The following is a 19,702-nucleotide window of genomic DNA, read 5'->3' on the forward strand; positions in this document are numbered from 1 at the left end:
GTTGGCGCAAGAACACGTGACGTGTTATCCCGTCCTGGAATGATGACGTCAACGACGGCCTCTTGAGCATGTTTGTAAACACGAGAGACGAAGGAGTATGTAGTATAAGGCAAAAATATAGGCCTGATCGTATCCCGTTAGTGAATGAGCTGCTGTGAGCCTTTTATCTTCGTTTGACAGTAAAATCATGACGTGAGAATAAAAATGAGGATTTGATTTTTTTCTCAGGCCGCCGAGAAGGCGTTTGTGTGTCATTTCGCTAAGTAGCCACCTCGCTAATTCTCAGATGTTGCTGCTAGCCGGTCCGCTAGTTTCTTAACCGCAGAGAGGATATGTGATGGAACTAAGCTATACTGCCTCAAATGGAAACGTATCTTTTGTAACTGTATAGGTTTATGCTGCTCCATCGCCATGTTCTAGATTTCAACAGTTGTTAAATGTGGACTTAATGTGTATATTATATGTAGAGAAGTAATACTCGGAGTACGCAGTGTAGTACTTGTATTTGAACTGTATGATATGTGTAGTTCGCACTCAGGTAACAGAGTGTATTTTTTAAAAACTCAGGCATTTTCAGGTGATGCTTACAAAGGCTCGGTTGTCTACAAGCAGATCCAAGCACTGGAAATTTTAAGCTGGTGATTTCATGAGACAATTTGGTAACTAGCTAGGATAAGTATGACATTTTACTTGAGGTTGTAGTATCCCATTTCGGGGGCCGAGACCGTTTTAATACGCAATCCTGGCTAGATTTCCGTCGGGTCACTTTACTTGAGAACCTAAGAAGAGATCAGGACCGAGCTGTTTTTGCTTGAGGCCTGACAGGCTTTTACGTGAAGGTGTTCCTCATGGCAGATCAAGACGCTGTAGTCAACACAGCTTAATCAGCCCCGCGTAGGTCCTTCGCACCGATTAAACTGATGCATCGAGTCCTCTGGGTATTGGCGCGCGTTTAATAAACCCGACAAGATGACTAGACATATTCCGGAGTCTTACCTCCCCCTGATGCACCGCATCATCGCCTGTTTCTGCACCGGCGGCTCGTCTTGCCCCGCGATTTAAACAAAACCGTGTTCTCGCCGCCGTAACTGTCTCAACCCCGTGCGATCGACATGCCCTGGCCATTTTCCGAATCCATAAAGAAGCGAGCATGCCGATACCTTTTACATCGGTATTTGGGAAACTTCCTCCAGGGGAATCTGAATTTGGAACAGCTCAGTTTAGATCTCTATCAAGGTACCGGCTCGCTGGCGCAAGTACCACTGGACAAACAGGTGAGTCATATTGGGGATGGCCGCATTCACCGTAGTGAACATTGATTTGGGATTTTTGTTGTTGTTGTAGTTTTACGGTCCATGCTTAGCAGGAGCTTCTCAATATCTCCTCATAGGTCTTCAATGAGATCCTGGTGTCTGTCGATGCTCCATTTGAGGTGACGGAGGGCTTCATCCAGACCATCTCCCTGACTGTTCCTTGGGCGTCCCTGCTGCAGGAGAATTGTGCCCTAGAGGTAGCAGGTCTGGAGATGGTGTTCAAGCCAAGACCAAGAATGAGTAAGAACGTCTTGGTAGCGAATTGCACTAGTTGTGGGGCGGGCATTTCTATGCAAAAAACACTAGTTTTATATTGATTGCTAGATCTGTATGTCATACATTAATTTAAGTGGTTTTACTGCGATAGTTTGCAGAGTGATTACCAGTATACAAATGCTGTGTAAGTGTTGAATGGGGTCGTGGAACAGATTTTCCTGATTTGTTGGGCCTAGCCTTGCTAAAGATAGGTGGCTGTAGCCGCTGAGGTTTTTGCGTATCTGTGACTCAACACGCTGCAGTATTAGGATAATTGCTAGCTATACCAAAGTGCTGCATGGGCTTGGATTCTGGTCAGTATGTTCTGGATGGATTAGATCTTTTGAAGATTCAACAGGAGAGTATTCTGTGGCTGCAGCCTCGGGCATAGAGCCCATGTACTGGTCCAGTTTCATGACCAGCAGCATGCAGCTAGCAAAGGAGTGCCTGAGCCAGAAGCTGACGGACGAGCTTGGGGAGACCTTCCAGCCTCTGGAGGGACTGGAGAAGTTTGCAGAGACCATAGAGACGGGTATCTGCTTCCTTTCGTGTTACATTATCAGGGGATCTGCTGTTATTTATTGATTTCTTCTTGAGTACGCATAGCTTATCTCCATTCAGTGTCGGCTGAGTCACAGTCTTTTTTTGACTATTTCCAGTTCTGAGAAGAGTCAAGGTCACATTTTTGGAGACTGTTTTCCGGATTGAGCACGTCCCGGAGAATTCCAAAACGGGAATAGCTATTGAGATACGAGTTGCAAAGTAAGACGATTTTTTTATAGGGTTAATACATTTTTAAGATGATCTTCTTCTTAGCATTCAGTTGAACTGAGATACAAACTGCATGCCTCTCGTGCCGCTCAGGATCATTTACTTCGATGAGACCGGCGATGAGTGCGCTGGTGTGGATGTGCATCAGCCAGCCACGTTCGCTCACAAGAATCTGCAGCTGCACGGCGTCACTGTTTTCTGGGACGAGTTCTCAGAGTCGACCCGCAATGGCCTGAGGTCGCCGTCTGGCAAGGTGGTGAGATCTGTGGCAGTAACCTCCACCCCTGTCAAGTTGACCGTCTGTGCTAACCCCACCTCGCTTCCATGGCGCTGCCAGGAGACGGAGGCCAAGCTCTCTCCCAGCTGGAACCCCCGCATCACCTGTGAGCCTCACCCTCAGTTCACTGAGCCAGTTTCCGCGGCGACGCCCTTCAACCCCACTCAGATCGGCAGCCTGAGCGGCCGAGTAGAACTGTCCCTCGTCCTGAAGCAGAATGAAACCGTCCCGGGAGCGAAGGTGGGCAGAGCCTCACCGTGCTTCTGTTTCCTATTGGCGATCCCGCTTCTGGAAGGGTGGAGTAATGATGTGTCGTCGCTGCCTTTCAGTTGGATGTCGATGGGCAGATCGATTCGATGGCCCTGCTGCTGTCTCCGCGGCAAGTCCACCTCCTTCTTGACATGCTCGGTGTCTTTTCTAGCGCGGGTGAGTTTCCGTAACACAGTTCCACTCCTTCCTCTTCTGTGCCTATTTTTTGACCTGCCACTCCTCGCTCGGCAGAGCTGGAGAGGGGCAGCCTGGCCCGGGACAGGAGGAATAGACCCATGCAGCTGGAGGACGAAAACCGGCTGCGTGCGGAGCTGAGCCGCTGCCTGAAGAAGGAGAGTGTGACCTCCGCCACACCAGGAGATGAGGACTTCTTTGAGGCCGACACTACCAGGACCACGTCCAGCAGAGGTAGTTAGATTCTGGGACCGGTTTTCAGCATTGGAGGGGGGGACCTTGAAATCTGCCGCCGTACCTGCAGGTACTTTTGATGTAGCCCCCGGGACCACCTGTGTCTCTTTGAGCAGAAGACGTGTTCTTCTCTATGGCGGAGATGGACATGTCCCACAGCCTGTCGTCCCTCCCCCCTCTGGGAGACCCACCCACTGTGGACCTGGACCTGTCCCTCAACAGTAACTACACCCCTTCCCCAGGGGAGTCTCCCTCTGACAACCCGCCGGTGAGTCTCGCCTACGCAGCTCATGTGATCATTTTACTGTGACCCGACAGTAAGATGACCTACAGAGATTCCCGGCTCGCCGTATCTCACCGTTTCATACTATACCAGCTAATGGAGCTGTTCAGATAATAAACCAAATGCGTTGGCTAGTGAACGACCTGAGAAGTGCAGTTAATCTAAATATAGATGTTTACCTTCCGCCCAGGTTGACTTATTACTGCTCCTCTGCCTCAGGCAGTCTCCTTCCCTTTTGTTGTGGTTGGTCAGAGATGCCAAATCAGCAAAGTCTGCTCATGCACTTTACATGTTATGATGCATGCTGGGATTTGGCTAATGCCGCCGATGATGTAACATTAAATACACAGTTGATTGGCCAATATCTCAAATCGGTGAATAATCAGCATTGTTTGCCATTGTTTATTTTTTTGTTTTAGTAAAACAGATATAATTTGCATTTTTCCTAATATAGTTTTTGTTGGTTTGCATTATTTGCAGGTAATTTTTTTTCATGATTTTTCACCAGTCACCAGTTTTGCAGTTTTCGGCTTCAGTGATAACTTTATTGTTTTACTTGGTTAAGCACGGCTCACATGTCGGATCGCCCCTGTGTTTTATGCACACAGCAGATGGCTTGGGATGATTATTTGGACGCCCCAAAGCAGAGGGAGAGGCAGATGCAGGAAGCCCCTTTCTTGACCCGGGATATGCAGCCCCCCCAGAAACTTCTGCGGCAGACCTGTACGTGAGAAAACCGCCCCCTCTGGAGTGCGCCGGCTCATTCTAGCTAGTGAAAGAAAGAGAGGAAGTGAAAGTGGAGCTGAGGTCACTCTCGCAGCTCTGTAAAAGTACACTGTTTCATTTCCCTCTTGTTATCGCTGCTGTTGTATTTATTGAGCCAGAGTCTGTCTTTATTGTGCCTGTTTATTCACTCGTTAAAATGAATCCCTTGCTGTGCCCTCCCTGCGCCCGGCCTCCTCCCCTGTGCCCTCCCTGCGCCCGGCCTCCTCCCCTCTGCCCTCCCTGCGCCCGGCCTCCTCCCCTGTGCCCTCCCTGCGCCCGGCCTCCTCCCCTGTGCCCTCCCTGCGCCCGGCCTCCTCCCCTGTGCCCTCCCTGCGCCCGGCCTCCTCCCCTGTGCCCTCTCTGCGCCCGGCCTCCTCCCCTGTGCCCTCTCTGCGCCCGGCCTCCTCCCCTGTGCCCTCTCTGCGCCCGGCCTCCTCCCCTCTGCCCTCCCTGCGCCCGACCTCCTGCCCTCCCCGCGCCCGACCTCCTCCCCTCTGCCCTCTCTGCGCCTGGCCTCCTCCCCTCTGCCCTCCCTGCGCCCGGCCTCCTCCCCTCTGCCCTCCCTGCGCCCGGCCTCCTCCCCTCTGCCCTCCCTGCGCCCGACCTCCTCCCCTCTGCCCTCCCTGCGCCCGGCCTCCTCCCCTCTGCCCTCCCTGCGCCCGGCCTCCTCCCCTCTGCCCTCCCTGCGCCCGGCCTCCTCCCCTCTGCCCTCCCTGCGCCCGACCTCCTCCCCTGTGCCCTCTCTGCGCCCGGCCTCCTCCCCTCTGCCCTCACTGTACCCATGCTTCTGCCTCCCTGTCACCAGCTCACCCCCTGAAAGCCCCCTGTGACGAGTCTCGACCAGAGTTGGTGCTGAGGCTGGCTCTGGGCACCGCCATCATGTCCGTGCTCCACATCGACCCCCTGCCCCCAGCCGACTCTCCCCACAGCCCCCTGGCCCTCATGGCTTCGGGCTTCTTCTCGCAGCTGGACCGGATGGACCTGGGGGGCGTTGGGCGGGGCGACCTCTTGCAGGCTCGGGCCATATTTGACAGCGCCTGCCCCCATGACCACCTCAGGTACACCGGTAATGCATTACAGACTGAGATGACCTAACCTAGCTGTGGTGTTTCAGCACCACACTGTAGAGCTGTGTATAACCACCCCCCCCCTTCCTGTGGCAGGTTTCTGGGGTTAGGGATGAAACTGACCTATGAACAGCGACAGGGCTCCAGTGTGCGCAGCCTGAACACCGATGTGACCCTGGGCCAGCTGGAGCTGCTGGAGTGCCTGTTCCCCAGCGACGCCAGCTCTGATGTGCCCCAGTACACCGAGGTGCCCACCCCCCTCCACGTTCCCTGCAGGTTCCCAGTGGAGGGCCCCCCATCCATCTCAGGTTAATGTCTGCATTTGTCTGTATCCTGACAGCTGGTCACCTTCGACGGCCCGGCCAACAAGGAGGGGCCTCCCTCGCCCTGCCTCCACCTGCTGTACAAATTTGTGGAGCGCAGAGGCCTGCAGGTAAAAGTCTGTTCTGCTCCCCTGTCCTTGGTCTCGTGGTTCTGCTGACGTGCCAGTTCCCGGCCGGTGACCCGCCGTGCCTCCTCAGGGCGGGCAGGTGCGCTTCAGCTCCATGCCCAGGAAGGCGGAGCTGCAGGTGGAGCTGGGCCCCACCCGCGCAGAACTGGACATCAGCATCGTGGACAGGCTCAACTCCCTGCTGCAGCCGCAGAAGCTGACCTCCGCCGAGACCATGGCGTCTCACATGTACACGTCGTACAACAAGCACATCAGCCTGGTGAGGCCCCGGCGTCTCGTCCCCTCAGCCCACAGCCCTGAGCCCTTCGACTGGATTTGAAGCACAACTTCCTAGCTTTCTAGGACTTTCCAAAGCTCCACCTTGAATTCTTCGTTGACACTTTTAATTAGCTTTGTTACTGTCTGCCAAGATATCTGGCTATCTATTGTTGAAATAATTTCCAGTATTTTCTGTGAGATTGTAATCCGGGAGCGCTGTGCTGAGTTGCCCCTTTCCTCGATGTCTTGCGGTGGACTGCAGCACAAGGCCTTCGCGGAGGTCTTCCTGGACGACTCTCGCAGCCCCGGCAGCTGCCATGTGTCGGTGGCGGTCAATGCTCCGCTCCTGCTGTTAATGGTGCGCTTCCCCATCCCGGACCTGCGCTCCGACCAGGAGAGGGGCCCCTGGTTCAAGAGGTCCCTGCAGAAGGAGGCCCTGCACCTGGAGCTGCAGGACCTGGAGCTGAAGACCGAGTTCACCGGGGCAGGAGGGGCTGAGCACACCAAGGTGGAGCTGACGTTCAAGGAGATGACAGGTAATATGCTGGGCATTCCCAGTTGGCTCTGTTCTGGATCACATGCAGGGGTGGATAGTTCAAGGCCAGAAAATAGAAGTCCAGTCCAAGATTTTGTTTCAACCAACCAGTTGAGTACTCTATGACTGTGACTCTTTATATCCAACCGATTGGTTGAAACAAAATCTTGGTCTGGATTTTTACTTTCTGGACCTGAACTTCACTCCTGTAATCAGTGTGTTACTCCCACTACCAAGTTTGATATGTTGGCAGGAAAGACACAAATTTAACGAGTTCTCAGTAAATTTGGGTCCATGTTTCTCTGACATCTGCTCACCTTGTTCTTGCAGGAAGGTTCCAGGACGGCAGCGAGCAGCCAGCATCTCGCTTCCTCAGGGTGTCCCACGCCACCGACGGGGACATGAACGCCTCGGACAGCGGCAAATTCGACTGGCCCAGGTAGCCACCGTCCGTCCCGCCTCGCCTTCGCGGCCCAGTCCGTCCCCGCGGTGCTGACGCTCACCCCGCACGCAGGGTGGTGCTCCGCGCGAACCCCACCGCAGTCCATTCCATCCTGGAGCGCGTTACCACTGAGGAAGACGAGGGTGCTGAGGGACACTCTCCGGAGGAGGAGGATGGCGGGGCCCACTCTCTGAAGGATGTCTGTGATTTCGGCAAGCCGGAGCCCTCGCCCTTTTCTTCACGGAGGGTCATGTATGAGAATGAGGAGGTCTGTTTGGGGCTCGATCTTCTCATTGTTCTGTGACATATTTTTGTAAGTGTTATGACTGTTGACGATGTCTGTCTGTCTGTATCTATCTATCTATCTAGATAGAATTTGGATGGATGCATATACATATAGATGGATTTGGATGGATGCATATAGTTGGAAGGGAGGAAAAATGTGGACTGTCTGGGGTGCGCTGGCATAGTGCACAAGGAAGGTTAACACTGTGGACAGGATGCTGGCCCAGTGCAGTACACACTCACACTCACACACACACACACACACCATCGCATATATTGAAACTTCATGGACAATTTAGAGACTTCAGTTCTCCTAACTGAATGCCTTTGGACTGTGGGAGGAGCCTCCTCAGTTAATAGGTTCTAAGACTATAATAGCAGTTTATTATGAGTAATTTAGTCTCCTTTTGTATCTGGTGACATGTAACTCCCTCCCACAGATGGTCATGCCAGGAGACGTGGGCGAGATGACAGAGTTTCAGGAGAAGACGATGAACAACTCGCGCTACATCCTGGAGCTGGCATTCCCCAACGTTCAGCTGTCCCTGCCAAATAAGGCCTTCTACGAGAAACTGCACAACAGGTCAGGTGTGGGGGCGACGTCGGGGGGGGGGGGTTTGCACGGGCCGGTAGCCCAGGACAGCTGTGTCATATGACCCATCCTCTTCTGGCAGGATTAACAATGACTTGTTGCTGTGGGAGCCCACCGCCCCATCGCCTGTGGAGACCATCGAGAACATAACATATGGGGTGGGGCTGTCAGTGGCCAGTCAGCTGATCAACACATACAACAAAGACGGCTTTAACCAGTTCCGGTCAGCTGCCCCCGAGGGTACGGAGGTCTCTTTTTGTCGTGAGGGATGTCACCAGTCATGTGACTCATGTTTGTTTGTGAAATGCTCTGAGGCGTGGCTTATGAAATTAAGTAAAAATCACGCGAAATGGGTTTTATCTGAGTGGCATGATTTTAAGATTGTTGTGGGAATCTGTTGAGTTAAACATATGAAGTCTAAATACAGACGCTTCCCAGGTTACGATGGTCTGTGTCACGATATTTCAACTTTACGATGGGTATTCCAATTCCATACTGTTTTTCACTTTTAGAACAATATTCAATAAATTGCATGAGATATTCAGCACTTTATTATAAATTAGGCTTTGTGTTAATGGTTTTGCCCAACTGTAGGCTAATGTAAGTGTTCTAAGCATGTTTAAGGTAGGCTAGGCTATGATGTTTGTTAGGTAAGGTGTACTTTTATTAAAATGCATTACGATATTTTCACCTGACGATGGGTTCAGTGGAACATAACCCCATCGTAACCTGTAGGTTGCCCTTATCCTTAGTGCTCTTATTTAATCATAGCTGTCGACTTTGCTAAGCTGTGGTCTCCTCTGTTAATGTTGCAGAGGAAGATAGTGGGTCGGAGGATGACAGCCTGCAGTACAATTCCGCAGCGGATTTCGGATTCAGGAACCGCAGGAAGAAGAAGCAGGAGATACAGAGCCGGAGCTCCCAGAGCCTGTTTTCCATCGTCCTGAACGTCAGCCACGGTCTGGTGGCCCTACAAACCCACAGCAAGGTAACCAGAGGACGGCGTTGGAGTCCTAACCGTTTATTTACGTTTGTCGTTGGTGGTACGAGAGCTGTACCTCTTTCAGGAAAAAGGTGACACCAACCTGAAGAACAGTCACGGGGAGTTTTGGTTGGAGGTGGAGAATGGAGTCCTTTTCACAGTCATCCAGCACGAAGGGTACAAAGACCAGCACTACGTCTGTCTCCATACCAGTAACCTCTGCCTTTATCACCAAGGTAGGGCCAGATGGCTAAATTAGGCAAAAAATAATTTTCTCCATGGGAGCGTGAATTGAAGGTTGCGTATGTCTGTGGGGCCTCCTCAGGCATGGTGGATGGAGACATGCCAGAGACGGACATCAGACTGCCCAGCAAAACGCGCCCCCATTGGCTGGAGCCGGTGATCTACCCGTCTGAGGAGACGTCCCTAGGCAAGCGTTCCCCATCGGAGGGCATCGGCCTGGAGGCCCATAGCATGGTGTCTGTGGCCATCAAGGTCCACTCCCAGAATGCCGAGCAAAACATTAAGGTGGGGAGGAGAACACATGCTATACCAGCCTGTTTGTGCAGCTTTCCGCGGTATTCCAGCTGTGTCCCAGTATTCCGGCCGCCATGCAGACGCGTAATCTCAGTATGAATCCAAAACTAATTTCATTTGTAGGTTATTTTTTGAGAACTTTGAAGAATGAGAATATAGGTTACCTTGGCCCCATTTATGAGGCCAAGCCAGTCAGTATGGAGAGAACGTCTAGGATTAGGTTAAATTTAGTAAATTACTTTCAGATTCAATTATGGAAATGCTGAACTTGGTTGGATTTTAGAAAATAACGTGGTGTTCTGAACTGCTGTCCGTTACCGCGGCAGCATCCACACTCTTCAGGGCTGATCGGGGCTTTGCCTGGCTCACGTCTCCATGACGGTTCCTCAGGTTCTGCTCTCAAATGCTTCTCCTTTTTGTCTTGTCCAGTGTATAATGTAATTTTCCGCAGGGCCCTTCACTGTTGTTCAGTGATGTGTTTGTTAGTGTTGTGTTATTCTGCTGCCTTTTTGGGGAATTCCAAGATTAGCACATATTCCTTGGGTTGCCCGACACTGTCAGGGGTAGGTGGGGGGACTCGGTCATCACCTGATTCTGTCGACAGGAGTTTCTGATTGCTGTGGGGGTGAGAGGGGCGACCCTGCAGCACCGCGTGGTGCCGGCCAGCCTGGGCTGGTATGACCAGGTAGGCACTGCTCCCTCTCTATCGCTCTGTAGCGATGCTCCGTTTCCGTGGAGCCCCTCATAGCCGATTTACTCTACAAATCGGCCAAAATTTGGGTTTTTTAGCCGATTTAGCCGCCTTCCTCCTTCCCGCCAGATTGTGGACTTTCTGAACGTGTCAGACGAGCCAGTGTTAGGCTACACCCCCCCCACGTCAGTCACTACGTTCCACCTGCACCTCTGGAGCTGCTCATTGGACTACAGGTGCTGTCCGTCAAATGGATGAGCATCTTGTATGGTGATCGACCCATTCCACGCGTCGGTTTTTGAATGGTTTAGCGTAGCATCTCCTTCCTCTCTGCAGACCGTTGTACCTGCCCGTCAAGTCTCTGCTGACAGTGGAGACCTTCAGCATCTCTAGCAGTGTATCCCTGGATCACTCTTCCTCCACACTGAGGTACATCACTTCCGGTTTCCATGGTGACCATCATAACATCTGTCCGCTGTTCTGAAACTGTCATCAGTGCTAAGTGGTTTTTTTCCGCCTATAATTTTGTAATGGGTGCGTTTGGCATTTCAGGATCATTCTGGATGAGGCTGCCCTGTTTTTATCGGACAAATGCAACACGGTTTCTGTGAATCTCAGCCGAGGTAAACGCTTATGAAAGCAGACTGAACTTTGCGCGGGGATCGGGATTGCAGGATTGAAGTGTCACTCTGTGTCCCTTGGGTAGATTACGTGCAGGTGGTGGATATGGGAATGCTGGAACTGAGGATCACCGCAGTGAAGCCTGGGATTCGTGGGGAGCGGGTAGGTGCCGCCCCAGAGCAGTGGAAAGTTCTAGTGAATTCTGGGAACAGCTCGCCACGTGTCTCACCGCTTGCTGTCCTCTCAGTCAGAGCCCCGGTTTGAGCTGCGCTGCTCCAGTGATGTCATCCACATCAGGACCTGCTCTGACTCGTGTGCCGCTCTCATGAACCTAATTCAGTATGTGGCCAGCTATGGGGACCTGCTGCCCCCTCCTGGCCTGGATGGCAAGAGCAGCAGTGGGAGGCAGAGAGCAAAGGTCTGTCCTGTGGCTGAGCTCTCGCGCCGTCCTGTTTCACACCCTTTCCAGCGAGTACTTTAAAGAAACGGCTCCATCCTCACAGGCCGAGGCTTCCGGCAAACGGCCGTCCCGCTCCACACCGCTCCCCGAGGCCGAGCAACAGATGCTTCAGGACCTGATGAGTGAGGCCATGGAGGACATGGACAGCCTGCGGACTGCGACCCCACAACAGAACGGTGCGACCCACCCCCACCCCCCTAAAGCCCCCTGGGGCTGCTTCAGGAGCACAGGACTGCAAAGGGAAATGTAGAGCCCAAACGCAGGGGCGTGGGAATGAGTAGTGTTGTCATGTCATTTTACATTTTACCATCTTACTCATTTTGGCAGTTAAACTTCCAGTTAAATGAGTATAAATTAGTATGGTAATTACCTTATAATTGCTTTCTAATTGTCCTGTTGACACATTGTAGATGAAAATGCGAGCCAGATGATTGCCCAGCCTTTGTATTCCCACCCTGTTCCCCTGTGGGCGGATGGCAAAACGCATCCAAAGCATGTGCATTGTGGTTCCCGCCTCACAGTAACGATCCCTCGCTCCGCCCCGCCAGGGATCCACTCCGATTTGGCCCAGGAGCCGCCGCGCTCTGACCTCTTCCTCTTCCCGGACGAGAGTGGCAACCTGTCCCAGGAACCCAGCCCCACCTTCCCCATGTACCACACGCCCCTGATCTACACACCGGCCTCTGACCCCGCCCCAGACAGCGACGACTTCTGCATCCTGGAGACGCCCGGCTCGGGAGCCGCCGTAAGGCCCTTTGCGTGCCCCTGCTTGGCTTAGCGAGCCCTCATACAAGGCAACCACTGGCTCGGGTTTCTATAAGGTTTCGGCGATTCTCCGGTTTCCTCACCTTGGGTCTTGAAACCCAATCAGCCCCATCTGAAGGATTGTTGACAATAAAAATGTCAGCTTGGTCACTTTTCTCTCCGTCACTCTGCTGCCGTCCGACTCAGGACCGGGATGGTGAGCCGGTGGTGAGCAAACTGACGACAGAACCCATCCAGATCAGGGACGATCACTTCAGCCAGCCGCCAGGCCGCGGCCACCCCGGTCGGGGGCCCCTACACTTCCCCGTGCCGGAGATCCGCTACCTGGTTAAGGAGATCTCCATGGTGTGGCTCCTCTATGGGGGGAAGGACTTTGGCGGCGGCCAGTTCACCTCCTCCCCAGCGAAGAGCCGTGGGTGCGTAGTGGTGCGGACGCCGGAAGCGTTTATTTCTGTCTCCCTCCGTCCGTGACGAAACACGTCCCGGTTATTTCAGGTGCACCCCCCACAGCTCCCCCTCGCAGACGCCGGCGAGGCAGGCCCGGCCCGGCAGCCGCGTGGGAGGGGGCCGCGGAAGGAACCCAGACGTGCTCATGGAGATCCAGCTCACCAAGGTAGGAGAGCGTGTCACCTGCAGAGGGCGTTCGTGTCGAGCTGCGACGGCTCCGTAAGAAATCGGAAAATGAGGCGACTGTGCGTTTCATTAAGTCGGTCAGGGTAGAGTGATGTCATCTGAAGCCTTCGGCGTGCTCCATGGCTGCAGGTGAAGTTCCAGCACGAGGTGTACCCCCCCGGCCCCCCCGAGTCCGGCTCTGGCTCTGCCCAGGCCGAGCAGCCGGCCTCGCGACAGGTGTTCATCGTCCAGGACCTGGAGATCCGAGACCGGCTGGCATCCTCCCAGATGAACAAATTTCTGTACCTCTACTCCAGCAAGGAGATGCCCCGCAAAGCCCACTCCAACATGGTGAATCAGATGTGATTGGCCTGCCCTTTTCCTTGCCCCGCCCCCTTCATTTGCAATGAACCAATAAGGATCATACACATAACTGACTGGCTTTTTTGTCTTTGAATAGCTGACAGTGAAAGCGCTACACTTATGCCCAGAGGCAAGCCACACCCCCCAGGAGTGCTGCCTCCGGGTGTCCCTGATGCCGCTGCGCCTCAACATCGATCAGGTGGGGAGGGGTCACATGATTGCTGTCTGTCCCATATGTCCCATCTGCACCTACAGCCCTTTCAGATCTGCGAAGGTTTGGGGCGGAAGATGCCCACAGATGTGAAAATTTGCAAATAATACTTTGGGGGGGGGGGGGACCTCAACCCATAACAGGCTGCTAGCCTGAGCGACAACATAAAAAGTTTATTTATTACCACTGTCTGAAGAAAAAGTGCTGTGCTGTATACTTTGCATGTTAGATCGCTTTGTCACTTAGTTGGTTTTTATATTATATAAAACGGACAAAGTTATGGTCCTATGTGTGCAAAAAATATTATTGAAAATGCAAAGTGAACAGCACTGGAATGTTTAAAAATTGCTATGGGAAATGCGAGATTCCACGGTCACTCAGACAGCTGACTCGTGCGTGAGGCTGGTCGCCAAGATGTGCCGCGTTCCCAAGCCGCGACGTTTAACGTTACAGGTACAGGATGCACTTACACTAAGTATTATGTATTACTAGTAGTTTGTATATTACATTGTCAGTATTGTTTCTGCCTTGGGGCGTCGTCTTCCAGTTTCTGCCATCCCCTGATTATATTACCAGCTTGCAAATAACCAAAACCACGAATGTCAAATGCGGGAATGTTACGGACGGTCACCGTATATCCACCATTCTGTAAGGTTGCCTCCTCCTCCTCCTCCTCCTCCTCCTCCTCTCGCTGCAGCGTCTCTCATGATACCTCCCCCCTCCCCCCCCCCCCCGCAGGACGCCCTCTTCTTCCTCAAAGATTTCTTCTCCAGTCTGACTGCTGAAGTCGAGCTTTTCGCGCCGCCTGATCAGGAGGGTGAGTTGCCCCCCCCGTCCCGAGTGATTATGGGATGTGCCACATGCATGCAGTATCCATGGCTGCAGCATTGCTTTATTATAGTGCTGTGTGTTTCAGTGAGGAGGCCCTCAGCCTCAGACATCTCCTGCAGTTTCCCCAAGCAAGGGGGTGCCGGCCAGGAGCCGGCCCCCATCATCTCTGTGCCGAGCCAGGGCAGGCCCGGCCTGAACGGAACCGCGCAGCCGACCAGCGCCGACGCCAGCCAGCCTGAAGGGGGTGCCGCGCCCTACACCGACCAGCCCGTCTTCTTCAGGTATGCAGTACAGTGCAGCCGACGTTTAGCCTGGTAGGAAATATTCCTGTTTATAACCCGGTTCTCCTGTGATCATTATCCAGCCCGGGGGGGAGGACAGTATGTGGCTTAGTGGGTTAAGCCTCCATGCCTGTGACTGGAAGGTTGCCAGTTCGACACTCGACTCAGAAGAGTGGCTTCATCTCCATTGTGACCTTGAGCAAGGTCCTTAACCCCCCACCCCAAAAAAATGCCAGCTGAGCCTGCGTTTGCTCTCACCTGCATGTACAGATGCAGCCACTTCAATTTTCCCCTCCCAGCCAACTGCCAGCCGGCTGCCAGCCAAAGGGAGTAACCCTCCTCCTTCTGGGGGTGTGTCTAAATTCTCGTCTAAACCCGCCCATTTATTCACTTGCAGGGTGTTACCATGAGATGGAGCTTTCTTTACAAAAACACATTTTAGTTGTGGTCATAAGTTTATATACACAAGTACAACAGGTATCAACCAGAATATTTTGGTAGCCATTAGCAAGCCTCTGGCATAATTCTGGCTGAATATTTGACCACTCTTCTTTGCAGAATTTCTAGTTCATTTAAACTAGTTGGGTTCCTGGCACAGACCTGGCTTTTCAGCATAACCCACAACTGTTTTGAAGCTTGGCCTCCTGATCAGGAGTGACAATTTACATAAAAACATAAGAACATAAGAAATTTACAAACGAGAGGAGGCCATTTGGCCCATCAAGCTCGTTTGAGGAGAACTTAACTAATAACTCAGCGACTAATAGCTAACTAATTTGTTGTTCTAATATTCATTTATTGTTTTGTATTATTCCTGTAACATAATGTGATTGCACATTTTATACATCAACGTTTAATCTGTTGCATGTTATAATCTGCAAAAAGGCTAGTATTGTGTCTTTTCTTACAGTTTTTTCAATTGCTAAGACAGAGTAGAATCTACGGTCTCTTCACATACTCATTGCATTGCTCTGGAGAAATATCTTGGCATACAGCATTCATTGTTTGATCTTGTGTCATTTAACATAATTTGTTTAATTAATGTTGTTTTATGTAGGGGGGCGGCATGGTGCTGCAGTGGTTAGCACTGTTGCCTCACACCTCTGGGACCCGGGTTCGAGTCTCCGCCTGGGTCACATGTGTGTGGAGTTTGCATGTGCTCCCCATGTCGTTGTGGGGTTTCCTCCGGGTACTCCAGTTTCCCCCCATGGTCCAAAGACATGCTGAGGCTAATTGGGCTTGCTAAATTGCCCGTAGGAATGCATGTGAGAGTGAATGGTGTGTGAGTGTGCCCTGCGATGGGCTGGCCCCCCATCCTGGGTTGTTCCCTGCCTCGTGCCCATTGCTTCCGGGATAGGCTCCGGACCCCCCGCGACCCAGTAGGACAAGCGGTTTGGAAAATGGATGGATGGACGTTTTATGTAGATTTTCATTTTTTGTAGTGAAGTTAAGATACCTGAAATCAGGTAAGTCACTTCAGCTTTCATAATCACTACTCTCCCTGGTGGATGGATAAATCTTTGCAAGTACTTTACACACAGAGAGGCAAGGGGTGGATCATGCCGGCCCCCTTGTTCATTACATCATCGTGGGGGATCTCATTATAGTCAAGGTCCCACCCAGGACCCAGCAGGGGCCAGCCAAGGACCAGCCAAGGTCCCATCATGGAAACAGGGGAAAATTCAAGTGGCTACATCTGTACGTCCTTAAAAGAGAGAACGAGCTGCGATATGCTAACGGCAATTAATTTCCATCTAATCACAAGCTTCCTTTCGTTTCACCCTTGTGGCGTTTATTGTTTCGGTCACCGCCTGCTATCCTTGCGTTCCAGAGAGTTCCGCTTCACCTCTGAGGTGCCCATTCGTTTGGATTACCACGGGAAGCATGTGTCCATGGAGCAGGTGCGTCACCTGGGTGATTTAAGCCATAAGGCACAGCTTGCTGGGTATCAACACCACTGCATCCATAATGGTGCTAGAATGTGAGATGTAGGATGTCTGTCTGTGTCACTGTCTGTCCTTCCTTTTGGTTCAGGGCACATTTGCTGGCATCATAATTGGCCTCACCCAGCTCAACTGTTCAGAGCTCAAGCTGCGACCCCTCTGCTACAGACAAGGGTTTGTTCCTGCCGCCGGCACTGCCAGTCTGTTTACCAAACATGAATGTTCTGCCCCGAGTTTTATGCCAGAAGTTCGGGCAGCAGTAAACAGTGTAGCAAACGTGCCTTTGTTTGAGTGAGGCATGCTGGGAAGGGCAAGTAGGTGCAGGAGGGCGGAAGATGCTGAAGGGAAGAGCTGTAGGCTGTGGGTTTGACGGAGGTGTGTGTGTGTGTGTGTGTGTGTGTGTGTGTGTGTGTGTGTGTGTGTGTGTGTGTGTGTGTGTGTGTGTGTGTGTGTGTGTGTGTGTGTGTGTGTGTGTGTGTGTGCTCTCCCTTCAGGTTGCTGGGGGTGGACAAGCTCTTCTCTTACGCCATAAACGAGTGGCTGAACGACATCCGGAAGAACCAGCTACCGGGCCTGCTGGGGGGGGTGGGGCCCATGCACTCCCTGGTACAGCTGGGTGAGTCCCCCATGGGGCACGACCCAGCAGAACGGCGAGAATGTGATGTTGACACTGTCCGCCTGTCACATGAGTGCGTCTCACCATGCCCTGCTGACTGTCTGCAGTTCAGGGCTTCAGGGACCTGGTGTGGCTGCCCATCGAGCAGTACCGCAAGGACGGGCGCATCGTGCGCGGCTTCCAGCGGGGGGCCGCCTCCTTCGGCACCTCCACCGCCATGGCTGCGCTGGAGCTCACCAACCGCATGGTGCGCACCATACAGGTAAAGAGCCGCCCGCCCCATCCCTGGGTCTCACCACTGCGGCATCATCTGAAAGGTTTTGTCACATTTCCGAACAGGCAGCGGCAGAGACGGCCTATGACATGGTGTCTCCAGGACCTGAGGAGAGCGAGATGAAGAGGATGAAGCGTTTCTCTCATCACCGGCTGGCCCATCAACCAGTGGACCTGCGTGAGGGAGTGGCCAAGGCGTATTGTGTAGTCAAGGAGGTATGTCAGCGTAGACGACATTTCTTGCCCTAACATTTCAAAGGCACCTTTCCCAATGTTAAAAAGAGACTGAGTAACAGTGGTTACCATGGTATTAGTGTTTATCAGCTAAGAATGCCTCGGGGTCTCCTTAGGGAATCACGGACACTGCGCTGACCATCTACGACACGGCCACACGGGAGCACGAGCAGAGGGGGGTGACGGGGGCCGTGGGCGGGGTCCTGCGGCAGCTGCCCCCCGCTGTGGTGAAGCCGCTCATCGTGGCCACGGAGGCCACCTCAAACGTGCTAGGAGGCATGAGGAACCAGCTCCACCCCGACGCCCGACAGGAGGAGTCCCAGAAGTGGCGGCCGGGCGAGGAATGAACTGTTTGTTTGTTTGTTTGAAAGACGTGCTGGATAGCCAATGAGATTCACAGGAGACCCCACCAAACATGTCCCATGCAACTGGATACACAGGGTACCCAACAGACAGGGAAGGGAAGCGGTCAGTAACACTAAATAAACCAATCCCATCTCATACACCAAACCGCCTGGGGTTTGTATGTTGTTTGAGTTCTCCTTCCCAGAATCCCTTGCAGTGCCTTGTAAATGGTACATAAACAAAGCAGACTCACACATGGGAATTTCCTGTTTAGCACCATTTAGCGTGTGCCATTTGGAGACTAGCATGGCATTTGAGTACTACTTTTGTATAAATAAATCATCTGTAAAGTTGGGGGGGGGGGGAGATAACTATGGTTATGAATGCAGATAACAATCTGAAAGGTGCAAATGTATTTTTTTTTTCTCACATGCAAACAGTTTAACTTTTTGTTGTTGTTTTTCTAAATAAGCAGAGCTGTAATTCGAATGAGAGCCTGTCTGTTCCGCGTTTTATATGTGGCTACTTGCGTCGTGGACTGTGCAGACCAGCACCCCAAATTCATAGTGACATATAGGCAGGCTGTACGCCTCTCTGCTGTACTTCTGCATCTGACTTTTCCTTTTCAATAGCAGAGTGAATTGTAGTAGCCTTCAGTTAAAATATGTCAATCTGATCTCAGAACTGTTTGGGAGCTGTCTTTTTAAGGGGCTGTCGCGTCTTCCCAGCATTTCTTGCTTCTATCTGTCAGTAGAAGGAGGTCTGTCCTTTTTTCTCTCTTGTGTTTAAGCCGTAGCTTTGTGACAGACACTGAGTAATCAAAGCTGTTTACTCTGCTGAGTGGCACTTTCAGAAAAAGACGAGCAAAGGTCAATTATTTACAGGTGTAGTAAATCTGTAAACTGCTTTCTGCTGTCTGTCAGTGCAGTACGTGTGCCTGCAAACAGTCCCTTGACATTCTCAGAAATATGTATCTAGTTTGTCACAAGTACAGCTTGTTATATAACCGAGTCTTAAATACGGTTCACCTTTTGCTTTGTTTATTGAACATTTTTATACATTGAGAAAGACATGGGTCAGTAGTCATTTTGTAGGCAAACTTAAAATAATTTAATTTCAGCACTACATAATTTTAAATTGACTGGATCACAAAGCGGTGCTTGACGTGTCCGTTTATTTGTGCTGTCTAACAGGTGTTTGTGTGCATCTAGGCTATTACAGTATGGCTTGTATATAGTTAGTGTACAGACTGGATAATGTTAATTTGTGCAAATATATTAAAGCATGTAATGTCTGTCAAAGGGAATTAAATGATTTATCTTCTCTCTGGATAGCTTTTACGTGTTTAATTCCTGGCAGCACTCTGCACTAAATCAGAAATGTTTATTATACTCGTATTAATTTGAATTGGTAACATGACAAAACTGTCCACCAGGGGGCGATGTTGAGCCACGCGGAAGAGGATCGGCTCCAAGGCTGGGGGGATAATGGTATCCCTTTTCGCATGTGTTTCCATGGTGACGCTGATGGCTGGCCAGTGTGACTTGTTACTTCTTTATGGCTGTGTTTATCCTGTATGTGCAGAGCCCTGTAATAAAGTAAATGACAGGAAAGCGATGGTTTTATAACACCTGCAGGCGTGATTTACATAGCAAGAAAAAAAACACCATTTCACGTTTAGCTAAAAAACTGCATGCAGATATCCCAGAAAACAATGCGATGAGACATTTTCAGAATTAGTGTCTGTAATTCACACTGCATGTAAGTGAACTGGCCACCACGGAGAACTTTTTGGTCAACACTTCTGTCTATATTCACCCAACTGCTATAATGTAACAGTCTGTTGCATTATCAAAACCCAAAAAAGCCAGTTTTTTTGTATCAGAGAAGGCACTTCGAAGAGTGATGCTTCCCTTCTTAGAACACTGAGAGGTTTGGTAATCGGTGTGTTAAGTAAATTGCTAG

At 51.6% G+C, this 19,702-nt stretch overlaps 1 protein-coding gene across 5 annotated transcripts; it reads left to right on the forward strand.

Annotated features, from left to right (window-relative positions):
• Positions 1-29: 29 nt before the first annotated feature.
• atg2b (autophagy related 2B) lies at positions 30-19,068 on the forward strand. Of its 5 annotated transcripts, none has more exons than XM_048975101.1 (42): positions 30-1,274; positions 1,391-1,553; positions 1,948-2,100; positions 2,228-2,330; positions 2,433-2,592; positions 2,677-2,856; positions 2,946-3,042; positions 3,118-3,294; positions 3,408-3,562; positions 4,186-4,300; positions 5,148-5,400; positions 5,506-5,656; positions 5,750-5,842; positions 5,931-6,119; positions 6,381-6,654; positions 6,984-7,092; positions 7,168-7,363; positions 7,821-7,963; positions 8,055-8,212; positions 8,788-8,960; positions 9,040-9,190; positions 9,280-9,482; positions 10,096-10,176; positions 10,312-10,418; positions 10,519-10,611; positions 10,735-10,805; positions 10,889-10,965; positions 11,051-11,221; positions 11,307-11,439; positions 11,812-12,008; positions 12,215-12,444; positions 12,524-12,641; positions 12,791-12,991; positions 13,101-13,202; positions 13,953-14,031; positions 14,116-14,326; positions 16,158-16,227; positions 16,361-16,443; positions 16,764-16,885; positions 16,993-17,147; positions 17,225-17,374; positions 17,509-19,068. In XM_048975101.1, the coding sequence occupies exons 1-42, from the start codon at positions 1,113-1,115 to the stop codon at positions 17,737-17,739; spliced, it is 6,240 nt and encodes a 2,079-aa protein (XP_048831058.1). In that variant the 5' UTR covers positions 30-1,112; the 3' UTR covers positions 17,740-19,068. The 5 variants fall into 5 exon arrangements, with proteins under 5 accessions (XP_048831058.1, XP_048831062.1, XP_048831059.1 ...); XM_048975105.1 differs by having other exon boundaries at positions 14,131-14,326; XM_048975102.1 differs by having other exon boundaries at positions 4,189-4,300.
• Positions 19,069-19,702: the final 634 nt, after the last annotated feature.

Source organism: Brienomyrus brachyistius, chromosome 14 (genome assembly GCF_023856365.1).
Source record: "Brienomyrus brachyistius isolate T26 chromosome 14, BBRACH_0.4, whole genome shotgun sequence".
Classification (NCBI taxonomy): Eukaryota; Metazoa; Chordata; class Actinopteri; order Osteoglossiformes; family Mormyridae; genus Brienomyrus; species Brienomyrus brachyistius.